Source organism: Callorhinus ursinus, unplaced genomic scaffold (genome assembly GCF_003265705.2).
Source record: "Callorhinus ursinus isolate GAN/ISIS: 27379988/994484 unplaced genomic scaffold, GSC_fseal_2.0 scaffold4, whole genome shotgun sequence".
Taxonomy (NCBI): Eukaryota; Metazoa; Chordata; class Mammalia; order Carnivora; family Otariidae; genus Callorhinus; species Callorhinus ursinus.
The window spans coordinates 56296655-56313739 of NW_027397066.1; the positions used below are offsets into that span (position 1 = coordinate 56296655).

At 37.0% G+C, this 17085-nt stretch overlaps 1 protein-coding gene across 14 annotated transcripts in view; it reads left to right on the top strand.

Annotated features, from left to right (window-relative positions):
* Positions 1-17085, top strand: part of RUFY3 (RUN and FYVE domain containing 3) — a 77447-nt gene that overhangs the window by 29777 nt on the left and 30585 nt on the right. For 5 of the 14 annotated variants that reach the window (XM_025887802.2, XM_025887810.2, XM_073891766.1 and 2 more), the window contains one exon: positions 844-897. The exons of the other annotated variants lie outside the window; for them this stretch is intronic. In XM_025887802.2, the coding sequence (XP_025743587.1) occupies positions 844-897 (54 nt within the window). The remainder of the gene's footprint in view (positions 1-843; positions 898-17085) is intronic. 14 annotated transcript variants of the gene reach the window in all.

Sequence of the window (17085 nt, forward strand, 5' to 3'; positions counted from 1 at the left end):
CAGTTGTGTACAATATAATAGCTTCAGAATTACTGAAGGATGAAGCTAGTATACTTTTTAAAAAATTTCCATAAGTTCTCAAAATTTATTTCCAAATAGTCATCTTACAGCTTTAAGACACAGAAGTATCTATTATATTTGTAATCTCCATGTTCTTTCCTGTCCTTTTGCCCCAGATGGAATATTCTGTGTATAAGAACACTGAATAGATAGTAAAAGGAGGGAGTACTTTTAACTGAATAAATATCTGTATTGTATTATAAGTGATTTATTTTGTCTTCAAAGCAGCGTCTTTTTTTTTTTTTTTTTTTTTTTTGGTTTGGGGAAGAACCGTGGGGTGGAGGGCTTTGGGAAAGGTATTTAGATTTTTCTTTGGTTATTTTAAGAAGAGTCACTAGTTTGTATCATGATATTTGGCCTGAGTCTAAAATGCATTTCACATATCGTCCGGCTTCACTGAAGTGGTCAAAACAAATGTTGAATGAAGTCAGTGTTGTACACACTTAAAAATACGAACAGCCTAGTCTTGATTTTCAATGGAAAAAGATCTCTTGTTACTTTTTTTATGGGACATGCATCTTTGTTTCCTTTTATTAGAAACTTTGAAATTATTTTAGCTTTGAAACATTTAATAGTCGTAGTTGATACCTCGCTTAGTGTCCTACCCCTCCTTGGGTAGGCTCCCAGCCCTTTTCACTGTTAATCTCTGGGTTAAGTTGAAAGCATTCTAGGAAATCTCCCTTTCAGTTATCCCTTTTGAAACCTTGTTTTTAATAGCACTTTTCTTTCTTGGCTTGCATGACATTTTATCTTTCTTTTCCTTTCTTTTTGCCGTTTGCAAAGACTCTTGGGAGGATTTGACAGATTTGGTGGAGCAAATGCGCGATGATACAGAAGGTGCGTGCCACACCAACATCTTTCAGCTTTTTTTTCTTTTCTTTCTTCCTGTCTTTTTTTTTTTCTTTCTCTTCTTTTCTTTTCTTTTTTTAATTTCTAACCACCTTTTGATTGTTTTCCATAAGCCAGACTGTCAGCTCTAGGTTTTATTTCCCATGGCAATAACTGGAGTAGTAAAAAATATTTGCCATATTTTCCATACAGGTACCTCATTCGTACAGGATTAGGGTTTTCAGAATCTTGCATTTAAAATCTTTCTCCTTGTGGTTCCAAGTACAGTGTCATAAATATATGTTTATGCTGTTCCTTCAGGATGTTTGTCAGATAACATGTTTTAAGGGGACTTGGTTTCGATATATATCAAGTTTTTCTATGGCTATTTTTTTTTCATTTATTTGTTGGGAAGATGTAAATCTTTTTATCATTCGTGAAAACGTATATTCCTGTTAATTCCACAGTAGTCAAAAACAAACAGATCCCAGGAATCTGAAGTATCCAGCCTGGAATGTTGTTCAGATTTGTGGATTTCCGTAACATTCAGCACTTTCAGCTTGGTCCTGTAATAGCATTACTTCCTGGTGGAATTACTTTCAAAAGTAGCACATAAGTTCCAATATATAAAGGTTCCCCAAACCAAGAATAGTTTCTTCTGTAATCGGCACCTAACTTTAGGGAGATCAAGGTAATTTACACATTTTATAATAAAAATAGAAAAATTGAAGTTTGGCTCAATTACTGTATCATTTTACATTCTCCCGCTTTGCCTGGGCATTAAAGGTCCCCCAGCTTCACACACACATCCCCTGCCCTGCGTGCAGATTGGCCTTTTCATTGCCTGCGCCTGAGTGAGTCAGTCTCCTCTCCTGCCTTGCTCCTGCAGCATTCCACCTGGAGCATTTACTGCCCTCCACTCTCCCCCTTCGCCCTCCCCACCCCCACTACCACCCTCCAGATGGGAGCACCTTGAAGGAAGTGCTGCTTGACAGCTGTGGCCCATATTCATTTCTCCATTCACCCAAGCCCTGCAGGACTTGGAGCTTAAGGCTTTTTACTTGTTCTCTACTTCTTGTGTGTTTATCGTCCTAGTTCAAGTGTAAAATCCTTATATGTCTTAAACTTCTCAATGTCCATGTGAGACCTGGGATGGTACTGTGCCCAGTCCCTTTGGTCACACCAGACGAGTACTGATGCCCAGTAACTTCTTCTTCAGCACTTTACTTTGAATGAGTAAATTATTCTAAGTTTCATCTCATTTCCTATATTCAAACTGTGTTTTTATTCCATCTTTGATTCTGCTTTTATTGTAACTGGTTATGTATAATTCAATGAAAAAAATCAGTATTACATAGTTGATTGATTGTTCATAGGAAAACAAAGAGAAGGGTATTGATTCATTCAGTGAGTAGCATTTACTATTATGTTAGCTGCTATTGTTATTATTTACCAGGCACCACGCAAGTGTAAGGTTTTGATTCCTTTAATAGACTAGGTACTAAAGAAAAGTGCTGCATAAAAGCCAACAAATTTATGCCCTTCTTGAAGGCTTCTTCCCTAGGACTCAACCTGTCAAAATTCCATTTCTTTAATACATAGTACTACTTCAAGAATCAAGCCTATTGTGAGAGGCAGCCTCCTCTTTTTCATTTAGTTTTTGTGGGAATTTTTGTGAATGATTATTGTAGATGAAATCAGAAAGGGAAATAAGATGAATTGTACCAGTGTAACACATAAAAAAAAATAGAAAATGTAAACTGTCTCAATATTTTGATGATCCTAGTAGATTACCAGTCACATAGTATATGGTAATGTTGGTCAAGAATGTATTTACAGAAAAGTCTTTCTGGAATGTAGTTTTAAAAAAAGATCAGAATGGAGGGGAGGGAAATGGCTTTACTTATTAACTTTTGAGTCATTTCATCCCTTTTTTATTATCATTTTCTATTTCTCTTACCTCATTTCAGTTATGTGAAATGCTAGTTTTACTGTACTATTACATAACTTAAAAGATTTTATAAATGCATACTTGTAACAAGAATAAACATGAGTTAAGGAGTATTGCCCATACATAACACACTTAGCAGCTCAGGGTCTGGGATGGATCCCAGTTTCAGACCCTGAGAAAGCTGACGATGTATGGAGGCTCAGCTCTTTTCGGGAGACCTTCACTGTGAGCTGTTTCAACTCTGTTTCTCATCTGTTATTATGGATGTGCCCTAACAGTTGTCTTTTTTTTAGTAGATGAAGTGTTAACTCTGGTTTCCAGCCTCCTGAAAATTTGCTTTTTTAAAATAACAAACTCTAGGAGGTTGCAGATTAGAACTGTTAGCTTTTGGGTTTTGTTTTGTTTAAATTTTGTCAAGATTGAAGTTTTTTCTGGTGAACTGATTTCTTATAGTGATGGTTGGTTTTACATTCAGTGTGTCTATAACTCCTATTTAATAGAATATGAAGTGTCTTCTTAGGGTGGAGAGGTATGGTGCTTTCCACACTGATCAATTATCTGGCATCTCATCTCATTATATACTATTACTTTGTATCTAAAAGTTTGGCAACTCATTAGAAAATTATGAAAATTAAATAATAAAAGCACAATGTTTACTATCTTTAGTTTCTCAATAAATATTAATTCCTTTCTGTACTCATTACTAGCCTCTTAAACAGACTCTGAATTTGCAGTTACCCAGATTACCATCCATCTCTCTGAGTGTTGAAATGGTCGGGACGTTACTTGAATTAGGGAAATAATATACCTGTGTGAAATATTACTTGGTCAAGATTGCTTACTGATTCCTTGACATATTTTCTTCTGGGTTAAGACTTAACGTCTACCATCTTGAAAAATGGAAGGAGCATATCTAAGAGATATTCTTAGCATCTAGCACTGTGTCACATAGTCATTCAGTAAAGGTTTATTTTAAATAAAATTGTTAACAGTTATTTATGGAGAACCATAATAATTTTAATAGCTAACAGTGTTTTGTCCTTAGTGTGTCCTAAGCATTTCTAAATACTTAACATATACAAATTTGTTTAATCTTCAAAACCCTATTATCATTTCATAGATGAGGAAAGTGAGGCCTGCAGAGTTAAAAGTTCCCAGTGGAATACTGCTCAGCAATAAAAAGGAATAAACTGTTGATATACCCAACAACCTGGATGAATCACCAAGTAATTTTGCGGGGGGGGGAGCCAATTTAAAAAGTTACATACTGTGTGATTACATTTATATAATATTCTTGAAGTGATGATAGAACTTATATATAAAAATGGAAAATAGTAGTTGCCAAGGGTTAAGAGAGGGTAAGGGGCTAGAGGGAAGTGGGTTTGGCTTTAAAAGGGCAAGATGAGGGATCCTCGTGTTGATGGCAACATTGTGGGTCTTGACTGTAATTCAGTGTCAGTATCCCGGTTGTGATAATGTACTCTAGTTTTGCATGATGTTACCTTTGGGGGAACTAGATTAAGGGTACATGAAATTTCTGTTATCTCTTACAACTGCATGTGAATCTACCAATTATCTCAAAAAGTGCAAGGAAGAAGCAAAGAGGTGAGAAACTTTCCCAGAGTCCAACAGGAAGAGTTCGAGTCGAGTTCAAACTCCCACAGGCTTCCCCCAGAGCTTGTGCCCTTAACCACTACACCAAAGTTCAAACTTATTTGACTTAAGACCCACTGTAAAAATATGTTTTCATCAAAACTCAGTACATACATCATTTATTTGTATGTATCCAGAACATATGTTTCATAAAACAATACATGACCTTACTATAAGGGACATAGTAAATCGATTTTATACTTCACTGAGGGGTGTGACCTTTAGTTTGAAAAATGCTCTAGCTACTCAGATAAAAGAAAAAGAGCTTTTCCTGAAATGACTCTATTTTAGACTCTGTTTCCAGCATACAATTACTGGCATCCTCTAAAGACTGGGCCACCAACCCTGCATCCTTCTGTTTCTGTTTAAACCATCTCCTCTGGTGAAAGCATCTGATAGTTGTCACTATTATCCCTATGCTAGCGATTATCCTGCCTCAAACTTTAATTTATATTTACAACCATGTGATGAAAAATATGTTGAGAATACTTCCACATAAATGTCCTTTACTGTATTCAAAACCAAGCTGATTTTACCCCTTACCCCCAAAACAGTTACTCAGTTTTTTCATTTTCATTTCCAGTCTCACAGGGCAAAAATCTTGGATTATTCATGACTCTTCTGTTTCCTTAACGGGTACGGTTCTGGCAGGCAGTTTTGGTCCTCTTCCCCTAAATTCACTTTGCATTATCCTCTCAGACTCATCATCTTCAATTTCTGATTACTACTCTACTCAAATCTTGCGGTGGTTCCCATTGCCTGTTCCAAGTCTAGTTTAGAGACCCTTCCTGTGCTTTCCACTTCTCCCCAGGAAGACCTCCCCATCCCATTCCTATTCCCTTCACCTCACTTCATACACCCATTCCCACCTTTTGGAATACGTTCTTCCATGTTTTCTGTGATTTCACACTGAGGGTCTGCCTCAAGTCCTATAGTATATGGTGGTTTGTCATTTGGAACACAAGTGTACAGTATTCCAAGCGTTAAACTAAGGTTCAAGATTACTCCTATTTTTTGGTCAGGTCTGGGGTTTACCCTACTTAAAAGCTAAAAAATTAGGCTGATACTGTTTCTTGGATACTGGCAAAAAACACAAAACTCCTAGTCAGAGATGAAGGACTTTATTACTCATGATACCGCAAGCAACCTGAGCATTAGCATACTTATGTCTTGCATAAGAGTCCCTTATGGGAGACACCATATGGCTCAGCAAGATGCTCCCCATGCGGTGGGTTTGTGTTGCAGCTAAGGAACAATGAGTTTGGAGAATCCATTTCTTTTATAGAAAGCAGTAAGAAAGTCTCACCTCTCATGACTATCCGCTGCATAAACAGTCCTGACGAATGACCCAGGTAAGAGTGGTCAGGGGCTTGCAGTCCTGATACAACCCAGTAAAGATGTGTAGTAGCACAAGGGGTCCAGGGAGGATTTTTCCTAACATTTTACAGCTAAGATACAAAGAAATGAGAAATTCCCTCAGTATCAGTCAAGGAGTGTGAGAAACAAATCTCACTCTTCTAGATCAGAGCTCTAGTCTAGTGGTGCTCTAGTCACAGTGGTGCCCCCCAACATTTAAATTCTTCCTGTGGAATAAGTTGAGCAAAGCAAGGAACTCATGGATTGGTATTTATCTCCTAAATTTCTTATGTTGCATCAAAACAAAGTCGACTGACTATTGTCCTAACTTCTGAATGTTCCCAGAATTCTAGGTATTCTGTGGTGTTGAGTTTGGGAACTTTCCAAAACAAAAATTGATTATATTATGATATGGGAACCCAATGAGGAAGAAACCATTGTATTTTCATAGGGAACTCGGAAAATATTATAAATGGACATCTTAATGAATAGAGAAATGGATGCCTAAAAGAAAAACTCTCTTTTCCTCTACTGCTCACAACACTTCAGATATCAATTATGCGGTGGGAGGTTTTCCCACACCAACCAATTCTGACACTCTCTACCTGGAGTTAACGCAGGCTCTGTGCAGATTAAGAGCTCACTCCTACAAGGCTCCCCCTCATTTCAGATGTCAGTCGCAAGGCTAGGCTGTCACCTCTGCTTCTGACCAACCAGATATAAATCAGAGGTTTTTGTGACCCCCCCTCATAATGTTTGATAATTTGCCAGAATGACTCACCTCAGGAAGAGAGTTTACGTGCTAGATTACAGAGTATTATAAAAGAACACAATTCAGGAACAGCCGGGTGGAAGAGATGCATAGGGCTAAGTAAGTAGGAAGGAGCACAGAGCTTCCATACCCTTTCTGGGTGCTTCATGCTCCTAGCACCTCAGTGCATTCACCGACCCAGAGGCCCTCTGAACCCTTTTGGTTAGGATTTTTATGGAAGTTTCATTTCATAGGAATGATTGATTAAATCATTGGTTGTTGATGATTGAACTCAAATCTTCAGCCCCTCTCTCCTCCCTGGAGTTGGGGGGTGGGGTATAGCTGAATGTTCCAACCCTCTAATCACATGACTGTTTCTCCTGGTTAACCAGCCCGCATCCTTAAGGGCTTTCCAAAAGATGCTCCTTTTACCTTAAACTCTGGAGCTATTTCAGGAGCCAAGGACAAAAATCAAATATTATAACAAGATATTCTTCCATGGCTCATATCACTTAGGAAATTACAAGGGTTTTAGGAGCTCTTTGTTAGAAATCAGGGGTAGAAACCAATATATATTTACATAATGTGATAATATATATATTATTATTTCACAATGCCTAAGAATGAGTGATAATATATAAAAGAACGGTTTGGAAACATTAAATCGCCAAATAAGCTCATTCTTTCCAATGTTAATGCCAATCAGAAGGGGTTTTTTGGTTATGTGCAGAGATGGGAGGACAATAAGGGGGTAGTTAAACTGTGATCTGAAGCAAGAAAAAAATAGAACCTCTTTTTATTTTAATTACAGAATTGAGAATAATGAACCCTAAAGTTTCCATCAGCCAGCTTCAATCATTGTCAATATTTGTTGATCTTATTTCATCTACTTCCACATTTTTGTTTCTGGAATACTTACAATCCCCAGCTTATGATTTTTCAACTTTATGGTGGTGTGAAAGTGATATACATTCAGTAGAAGCCATTCTTCAAATATTTTCATCTTTTCCCAAGCTGTACAGTAGTCTCCCATGATGCTGGGCAGCAGCAGAGAAATGTAGCTCCCAGTCAGTCCATGCAATCACAAGGGTAAACAGTTGATACACTGAAAACCATTCTGTGCTATACAACCATTCTGTTTTTCACTTTCAGTACAGTATTTAATAAATTACATGGCATATTCAGCACTTCATTATAAAATAGGTTTTTGTTAGATGATTTTGCCCAACTGTAAGCTAATGTGAATGTTCTGAGCACGTTTAAGGTAGGCTAGGCCAGACATAATGTTTGGTAGGTTAGGTGTATTAAATGCATTGTTAACATGATATTTTCAACTTACGGTGGGTTTATTAGGATGTAACCCCATCATATCTTAAAGAATATTTATTTTAAAGGAAATTCCAAACACTATGCCTTTCCATTTGCAAAAACCTCAGTATCACACCTAACAAAATTAATAATTTCTTAATAGTACCTAATATTTATTCAGCCCATCTTCAAAGGCTGCTTGTCTCAAATATGTCTCTTTTCAGTTGGTTTATTTGAATCAGGATCCACACAAGATACACATTATTAGGTCTCTTAAGCCTCTAGTTTTTTTTTTAATTTTTTAATTTTAATTTTTTTATTATGTTCAATTAGTCAACATATAATACATCATTAGTTTTTGATGTAGTGTTCACTGATTCGTTAGTTGCGTATAACACCCAGTGCTCATCACCACACGTGCCCTCCTTAATACCCATCACCCTGTTACCCCTTTCCCCAAACCTCTCCCTTCTGTAAACCTCAGTTTGTTTCCTGGAGTCCAGAGTCTTTCATGGTTTGTCTCCCTTTCTGATTCTTCCCATTCAGTTTTCCCTCCCTTCCCCTGTGGTCCTTCACTCTATTCCTTATGTTCCACATATGAGTGAAACCATTCGATAATTGTCTTTCTCTGATTGACTTATTTCACTTAGCATAATCCCCTCCAGTTCCATCCATGTTGATGTAAATGGTGGGTATTCAGCCTTTCTGATGGCTGAATAAACTTCCGTTGTATATATGAACCACATCTTTATCCATTCATCTGTTGAAGGGCATCTCAGGTCCTTCCACAGTTTGGCTATTGTGGACATTTTTTAATTTTTATTAATTTTTTATACTGCTATTATCCTCATTTTATTTCCAACTTTTTATTTAAATTCCAGTTAGTTAATATAGAGTGTAATATTAGTTTCAGATGAAGAATTTAGTGATGCATCACTTAATACAACACCCAGTGCTCATAACAACAAGTGCACTCCTTAATAACCCATCACTAATTTAACCCATCCCCTGCCCTCCTCCCCTCCAGTGAGTCTCTAATTTTTTTAAAGAACAGCTTTATTGAGATATAATTCACATAAGAGTCACCACTTTATACTGTACACTTCAGTGGTTGTTCGTATGTTTACACAATTGTGCATGCATCACCACTACCTAATCCCAGAATATTTTCATCACTCTAAAGAAACCCTATACCCACTAACATTGACTCCCTATTCCCTCTTCTCCCCAGGTTCTGGCAACTACTAATCTACTTTCTGTTTTTATAGATTGCCTGTTCTGGACATTTCGTTTAAACAAAGTCATTAAATACGAAACCTTTTGTGCCTGGCTTCTTTCATTCGGCATAATGTTTTCTAGGTTCATGCATAATATGGCATGTATCAGTACTTCATTCCTTTTTATTGTTGAACAATATTTCATCATACACCACATTTTATTTATCCACTCGTCAATTGATGGACATTTGGGCCATTTCCACTTTTAGGCTATTATGAGTGAAGTTGTTATGAACATTCATGTACGAATTTTATATGGACATGTGTTTTCACTTCTTTTGGGTATATACCTAAGAGTGGAATTGGCTAGGTCATATTGGTGACTATGGTTTAACCTTTTGAGGAACTGCCAGGCTGTTTTCCAAAGCTGTTGCACCATTTTACATTCCTGCCAACAGTGCTCAGGGTTCTCCACATTCTTGTCAACACTTGTTATTTTCCTTTTTAAAATTTTTTTTAAATTATATCCATATTTATGAATGTGGAGTGGTATCTCATTTGCACTTCCTAATGAGCATTTTTTCATGTACTTATTAGCCATTTGTATATCTTCTCTGAAGAAATGTCTATTCAAATCCTTTGCCCATTCTTTTTTACTGGGTTATTTTTCTTTTATTGAATTGTAAGAATTCTTTGTATATTCCAGATACTGGATATGATCTGTAGATTTTTTTCTCCCATTCCATGGGCTGTCTTTTCATTTTCTTAATGATGTCCTTTGAAGTACAATTGTTTTTTATTTTGATAAAATCCAGTTTAATTTTTTTATTGTTTTTTATTTTTTTTAATCCAGTTTATTTTTTTTCTGTTGCTTGTGCTTGTGGTGTCATCTAAAAAACCATTTAGTCATGTTCAAATAATCCTTCTTACATGTTGTTAGATTTGGCTTGCATCTGGGTATTTATTGATCTATAGTTTTTTATATCTTTGTCTGATTTTGGTCTCAAGGTAATACTGGTCTCATAGAGTAAGTTGGGATATGTTCCCTCTTCTATTTTTTGGAATTGTTTGGGAAGGATTGTTTTAATTCTTTTTTCTTATGTAGACTTCCAATAGTGAAGCCGTCTGGTCTGACTTCTTTGTGGGATGTTTTTTTAATTACAAATTCAGTATCTTTACTTGTTAATAGGTTTCTGTTTCTCAAGTTAGTTTTGGTAATTTGTATCTTTCTTAGAAATTGTTCATTTTATCTAGGTTGTCTCATATTTGGGCATATAATTGCCAATTAAATAATAGTATTGCCTTATAATCCTTTTTGTTTCTGTAAGGTCAATAATGCCTTCTCTTCATTCCTGATCTTAGCTATTTGAGTCTTCTTTTTCTATTGGTCACTCAAGCTAAAATGTTTGGCAATGTTGTTGATCTTTTCAAAGAACCAACTTTGGGTTTCATTGATTTTTCTCAGTACTTTAATGTGCTATTTATTTCTGTTCTTAATCTTTATTACTCCTTCCTCCTGGGGCTTTCCACTGATGGATGTATGTATTGGTTGCCCTTGAGGAAGCTGTGAAATCTTCCTCAAGCTGCCCTTGAGGAAGATTATGAAATCATGGAATTCTGATATGCTGGAGCTACAAGAGTCATCTAGGTCACTGTTTCTCACACTTTTAGTGCACATACAGATTACCCTGGGGTCTGGTTAAGGCACAGAACCCTGATTTGGTGGTACCATTGGAGCCTAAGGTTTCTCATTTCCAAAAGCCTCCAGCTGACACCCATGCTGAGGCCAGGAACACATGTTCAGTGGCAAGGATCTAGTTCATTTGGTATCAGAGTCATTTGTGGGGTTTTCTAAACCATGTTGTTTCTCTCCATTCCAGGGATAATAATATACACGCCCCCACCCCTTGAGAATTGGTGCTGCAGAGAGTCATTGTGATTGATATGGGTGTGTGTTGTTTCCATCAGCTAAAAGAATTACTGAACAGGCTTAAACTTCTCATTTGACAGATGAGGAAATTGAGGCCCCAGAGAAATAAGACTCCTTGCCTAGTGTCATATAAGTTAATTGGTGCAGATGGGTGACTAATATCAAATAGATAAAGATTAGTGGGTGGATATAATCTTTCTGATGATAAAGCTTGATTTTAGCAAAGTACATCTTTGATTATGCTATCACCGAGGAAAGGTAGCAGTGAGGATAAATAAATTTGTTGTTAAATTTTCGTGACTTCATTAAGATTTCAACCCAGAGAAAATGTTACTTAAGTGAATTTCTTCTTTAGTACTCTTGAGTAGAAGTTTATATGATACTTGGAATGGCATTAAGGAGAATAGATAGATATGGACATGGATATATAGATAATCTAAGGGTCCTAAGACTCTATTGATTTTTTTTATTTTTTTTGTAAAGATTTCATTTTTAAGTAATCTCTACATCCAGCATAGGGCTCGAGCTTACAACCCTGAGACCAAGTAGTCACATGTTCTACCGACTGAGGCAGGCTCCCCATCTATTGATTATTTTCAAATGAGAATTGAGTAGAAAGTTCATGATTCTCTTGCACAAATAAGTGTCATTAGTCTAGTGAAATGGTGTTTTATTACAAGATCTTTTCAGTGCTATCAGTAATTTCTTTCACTATCAAGGACAGCTCATTTTACACCCAGTTTTATACTCTAAGAAATATTACAGAAAAAATTCAAAATAGATTTATTTAGGAATTATTGGTCTTCAGACATTCTTTCTGTTAATTTGTCATTTTTAATCTCATATTAATGTTCTTAGGTATCTTTAGAAAAACTCTATATGACAACTTTTGTTTCTCATATAGGATAAATTTTTCATCTGTCAGATAACCAGAAAGTTCTAAAGAGTAACTGCTTGTGCATACAAATTACTCCCACCTTAAGGAAAATTTGGGCACAGTATAGCAATATTAACATATGTTAAGTATAACTTAACTTTTCTTCAGTTATTCATAAAACATTTCCAAGATTTCTCTGTATGAATTTTAGTCATTGCACTAGAGAGAGAAAATGGGGTCTTGGTCAGATGATGGGTTTGCAGAATGGTGTGACTCAGTGTCACTCTTAGCTATATGACTTTGGGTTCACTTTTTTTTAAAGATTTTTATTTATTTATTTGACGGAGACACAGCGAGAGAGGGAACACAAGCAGGGGGATTGGGAGAGGGAGAAGCAGGCTTCCCGCTGAGCAGGGAGCCGGATGCGGGACCCAATTCCAGGAGCCGGGGATTGTGACCTGAGCCGAAGGCAGACGTTTAACGACTGAGGCACCCAGGCATCCCTTTGGGTTCACTTTTGTCATCACGGTTAACTAAATGAGCCTCATTGCTCTGTAAAGTTCATTAAGATTTCCTCATATGGAAATTAGCAGTCTTGAAGAGCTCTAATGAAGATCTACCTGTTCTTGAAAGCACTTTGGTTTGAAAATCAGTTCATAACTAGAGTCATTTTTGTAGTTTCTTCAGTCCACTGCTCCTGTTGCCTTCCCCACCAAGGTGCTTTGTGTCATCACCTGTCTGCTCACCAAAACTAGAAACGTAGAAGTTACTCTCCATACTTCCTCCTTCTCTCACCTCGAAGTGGGCATCACGTTCTGAAATCCGTGCATTCTGCCCCTAGCACGTCCCCCAAAGCTAATCCCCGCTTCTCCACACAGCACTGACCGCTCTGGTTCCACCCCTTCCTGTTTCTCCGCCCAGCTCTTGCATTAGACCCTTCCTTGCTCCGCAGCTTCAAGTTCGTGCACCCTTCCAATCCACCTTCCACACGGCTGTGGGAACGGCTTCTCTAAAATTCCAATCTGTGACCTACGCCTCTCATTAAAATCTTTCCTGACTTTAAGGTAAAATCCATACTCCTTAACCAAGATCCTTAGCAGTCTCTCCTTGACCTGTTTCCCTCATCTCTTCTCACAGCATTTACTCATATGCACCATAAGCTTCTGGCATGTTTTCCATTTTATTTTTCTTAGTGGGCCAAGTTCTTTCATGCTTCGGTGCCTTTGCCCGAGCTATTCCTTTCATCCTGTTCCCATCCCAGCTCTACGCCTGCCCCTCCTTGTCTAATGTCGTTTTGTCCTTAGAGACCGAACTCAAAAGTCTCATCCTGTGTTACTGAAATATATGGCACCTAATGATTTATTTTCTTAAAGATGTATTTTATTTACTTTAGAAAGTGCGTGAGCGGGAGATGGGGCAGAGGGAGAGGGGGAATCCTCAGGCAGACTCCCAGCTGAGTGCAGTGCCCCTCTCGGGGCTCCATCCCAGCACCCTGAGATTGTGACCTGAGCCAAAATCAAGAGTCGGCCACTTAACCGACTGAGCTTCCCAGGTGCTCCCCTAATGATATCTGTTACTAATTTTGTATTCTGTTACCTCTGTGAATTATTGTATTTTTGTACAAATTTTGTTCGTTTGATTTTCTGGGTATAAAATCAGATCGTGTGAGAGCAGTAATATTTGATCCACTCTTTCACAGGTTATATGCTTCTAATTTCTTTATCTTCTTTATTTGTGTTCCTCCACAACCCTCAGTACAATGTTAAGTAATAGTCATGTTAATGGATATTTCTTAATTGCCTTAAAATGCTGCAGAGTGAATAAACATATTTTATAAGCTAAAACAAAACAAAACAAAAAAAAAACAGCCTTATCCTCTGAGAACGTATATCCACATACCTGCCCTTTAACTATGAAGGGAAAGGGGGTGGGTCAGATAGCTCTCTTCTGTACATGTTCCTGTAATGTCTTGTGTATACTTTTGTTAGTGTTCTTATTGCAGTGCATTTGCACTACTTCTCAAACTTTTCCACATCCAGTGGCAGAGGAGATTGTATCGGACTTACATACAGCCTGCCTGAAATTTTACATTAATATCACATCTAGTATCTTAGCTTTAAAAATATATAAAATTTACATCTGATTCCATAGAAAAGGTCTAGTTAACCTAATATAAAAACATTTTATATGTCCTGGAATAAAATTGATCTTTGTCAAAGATGATAATGTTTATTGTGAAATTTCACGTTTTCTCTGTAAGCTGTCCTGTTTTGTTCTTCAGACATCTGTGTAACCCAAGTTTGATAAATAGTAAGCACTTTGATGTCAGGAACTAGGTCTTTTATCTCTGGAGTCCCAGCATTAAACATAGTATCTAATACCCAGTAGATGTTCACTATTTATTTTAAAAAAAACGAATGAATGAATGAATGAATGAACAAAAGTTCAGTTTTGGAATAATAGTGTTAAATGTTAGCATTGTTAAACATTTTAGATATTTTTCTCATAGAAAAAATATGACTAATGACACTGTGAAAGTCATGCATTTTTAAAAATCATTTTCTGGCCTATACAATGTAACAAAACTTAAAAAAGAAACTGTCTATAGGGGTGCCTGGGTGGCTCAGTCCATTAAGCATCTACCTTTGGCTCAGGGCATGATCCCAGGGTCCTGGAATCAAGCCCCACATCGGGCTCCCTGCTCGGTGGGGAGTCTGCTTCTTCCTCCCCATTTGCCCTGCTTGTGCTCTCTCTATCAAATAAATAAATAAAATCTTAAAAAAAACTTTTTATAATTAAAAGTATAAAATATACAGGAAAGATCACATTGTAAGTGTTCAGTGCAATGAATTTTCACACACTCAACAGTTTCACATAACTAACAGCCATATAAAAAAAACAGAACTTCACCTGCCCCTCAGAACCCCTTCCATGCTCTCATTGTGTCACTGAAACCCTTTTTATCAGCATATATTTGTTCTGCAAAGTCATTTTATACTTGAGTGTGATTTAAGACAAGTAACAAACCGATTGAATAGAGTATTTGTTATTCCTATGACAAGTTAGTGATTTAGTGATCATTACTACTAGCCAACATTACAAAATGTAAAAAATTTTAAGTACTATTTTCTGTAGTTTGCTTTAGTACTAACTAGAAAAAAGTAATTAAAATTATTCATAATGCCCATATACTTGTATACTATTCAACACAAAAATTATAAGCATTAAGTAAAAATCATTTTAGCTTCTGCATTAAATAATTAATGACCAGTAAATTCTTTTGAGCTTTTATGCCTAATTGTCAAATTAGGCATAATTTTTGTTTGACCTTCTTTTATTTGTTTAGAGTAGTAATTCTTAACAGGGAGAGAGCCCGATTTTGTCTCCCAGGGGACAGGCATTTGGCAGTATCTGGAGACATTTTTGGTTGTCATAACAGGAGAGTGCTACTGACACCTAGTGGGTAAAGGTCTGGTTGCTGCTAAACTTAATTCACAGAACAGCACCCCACAAAAAAGAATTATCTGGCCCAAAATGTCAATAGTACTGAAGCTGAGAGCAATATTTTCTAAAGAATGAGTGGGTTGTGTTTGATTTAGATTAGTTCAAACAGGTTATAGCACCATACTAATAATGTACAAGATATTAGGACTTTAATTTCCCTAGGCATTAGCTCATCTTTCTGTGTAGTTTATTCACCAGACCCCAAACAGATGTCTTGAACAATTTGCTAATGATTATAAGAAGAATGAGATGAGACAATGTAGAAGTATAAATCTGTCACCACTTCTGGCAAAAGTCTCAAATCCAGCTCTCTAATAACATTTTCTTGCCATCTGTTGGGAGGCGTTAAATAGAGAATCTAGTTGCTCTCCACAGACATTCATGCATACTCACACACCTCTATGCCATTCCTTTCTTCCAGTGATTATGGAAGGTTAGAAACACTGGAGTGCGGGGTGCCCGGGTGGCTTAATCGGTTAAGCGTCCAACTCTTGATTTCTGTTCAGACCATGATCTCAGGGTCGTGAGATCGAGCCCTGCCTCAAGCTCTATGCTCAGCACAGTCTGCTTAAGACTTTCTCTCTCCCTCTGCCCTTCCCCCTGCTCGCTTGCACTTTCTCTCTCTCTCTAAAATAAATAAGTCTTAGAAACACTGGAGTGCACATAAATGCCAGTAACAAAGTTGGAAATTACTATCTAATAAAGTTGTTTTTCATGGCTGTTTCTTAGGAGGTAGATTTTTGTGTATTTCAGTGTCATCTTGTGAGCTTGTTCTGGTCTTGACGAGTTGACCTGCCCTGAGCAAAGAGTCACATTTGAGGCATAGCCTTAAAACATTTGTTGTGCAAGAAAGAATTAATGACAATATATACCAATTCTGACTTTATAATATAAAGTATTGCTCTAAAAGTATTATCTCAGAGAACACAACGAACCAAGATTTATATAGTTGGAATTATAAATCTACAAGTCCGTAAACTTAATGAAAATTAGCTCAGAATTTGGCATTTGATTCTACTTATTTAGCTGTGAAACTGTGAAAATGAAAACATTACATGAAGAAAATTAAGGCCAGTTTGAATAAAACAATGTTTTATGTTGTAGCTTTTTTATATTATGGGAGTATGGATTTTATTAGTATTTTTTGCTATCCTAAGAAGTAAAATAGTTCATAGATGTCTAGGCCTTTTCCAGTTTGTTTGTTTGTTTTAAGATTTATTTGTCAGAGACAGAGAAAGCACAAGCAGGGGGAGGGGCAGGCGGAGGGAGAAGCAGGCTCCCCACTGAGCAAGGAGCCCAATGCGAGACTCAATCCCAGGGTCCTGGGATCATGACCTGAGCCGAAGATAGCCATTTAACCGATTGAGCCACCAGGCATCCCGCCTTTTCCAGTTTTTAAAGAATATGATATATTTGATGTTTGAGAGGATGCATTAGCTTTCATGTCAGATCTAGGTCCAAATTCTGCCATTTATGAACTGTTTGGCCTTGGATCTGAAAACTCTGTTGGCCTGCTTTACCACCGTAAAAGAAGGGACAGTACTTAATGATAGAGTCACAAGAATTAAATAAGATAGTAAAAGAATGGCCAACAGGAGGGAAGGATAAATATTCTTTGGAGCCATTGGTTCATTTGTAAGTGGATTATAG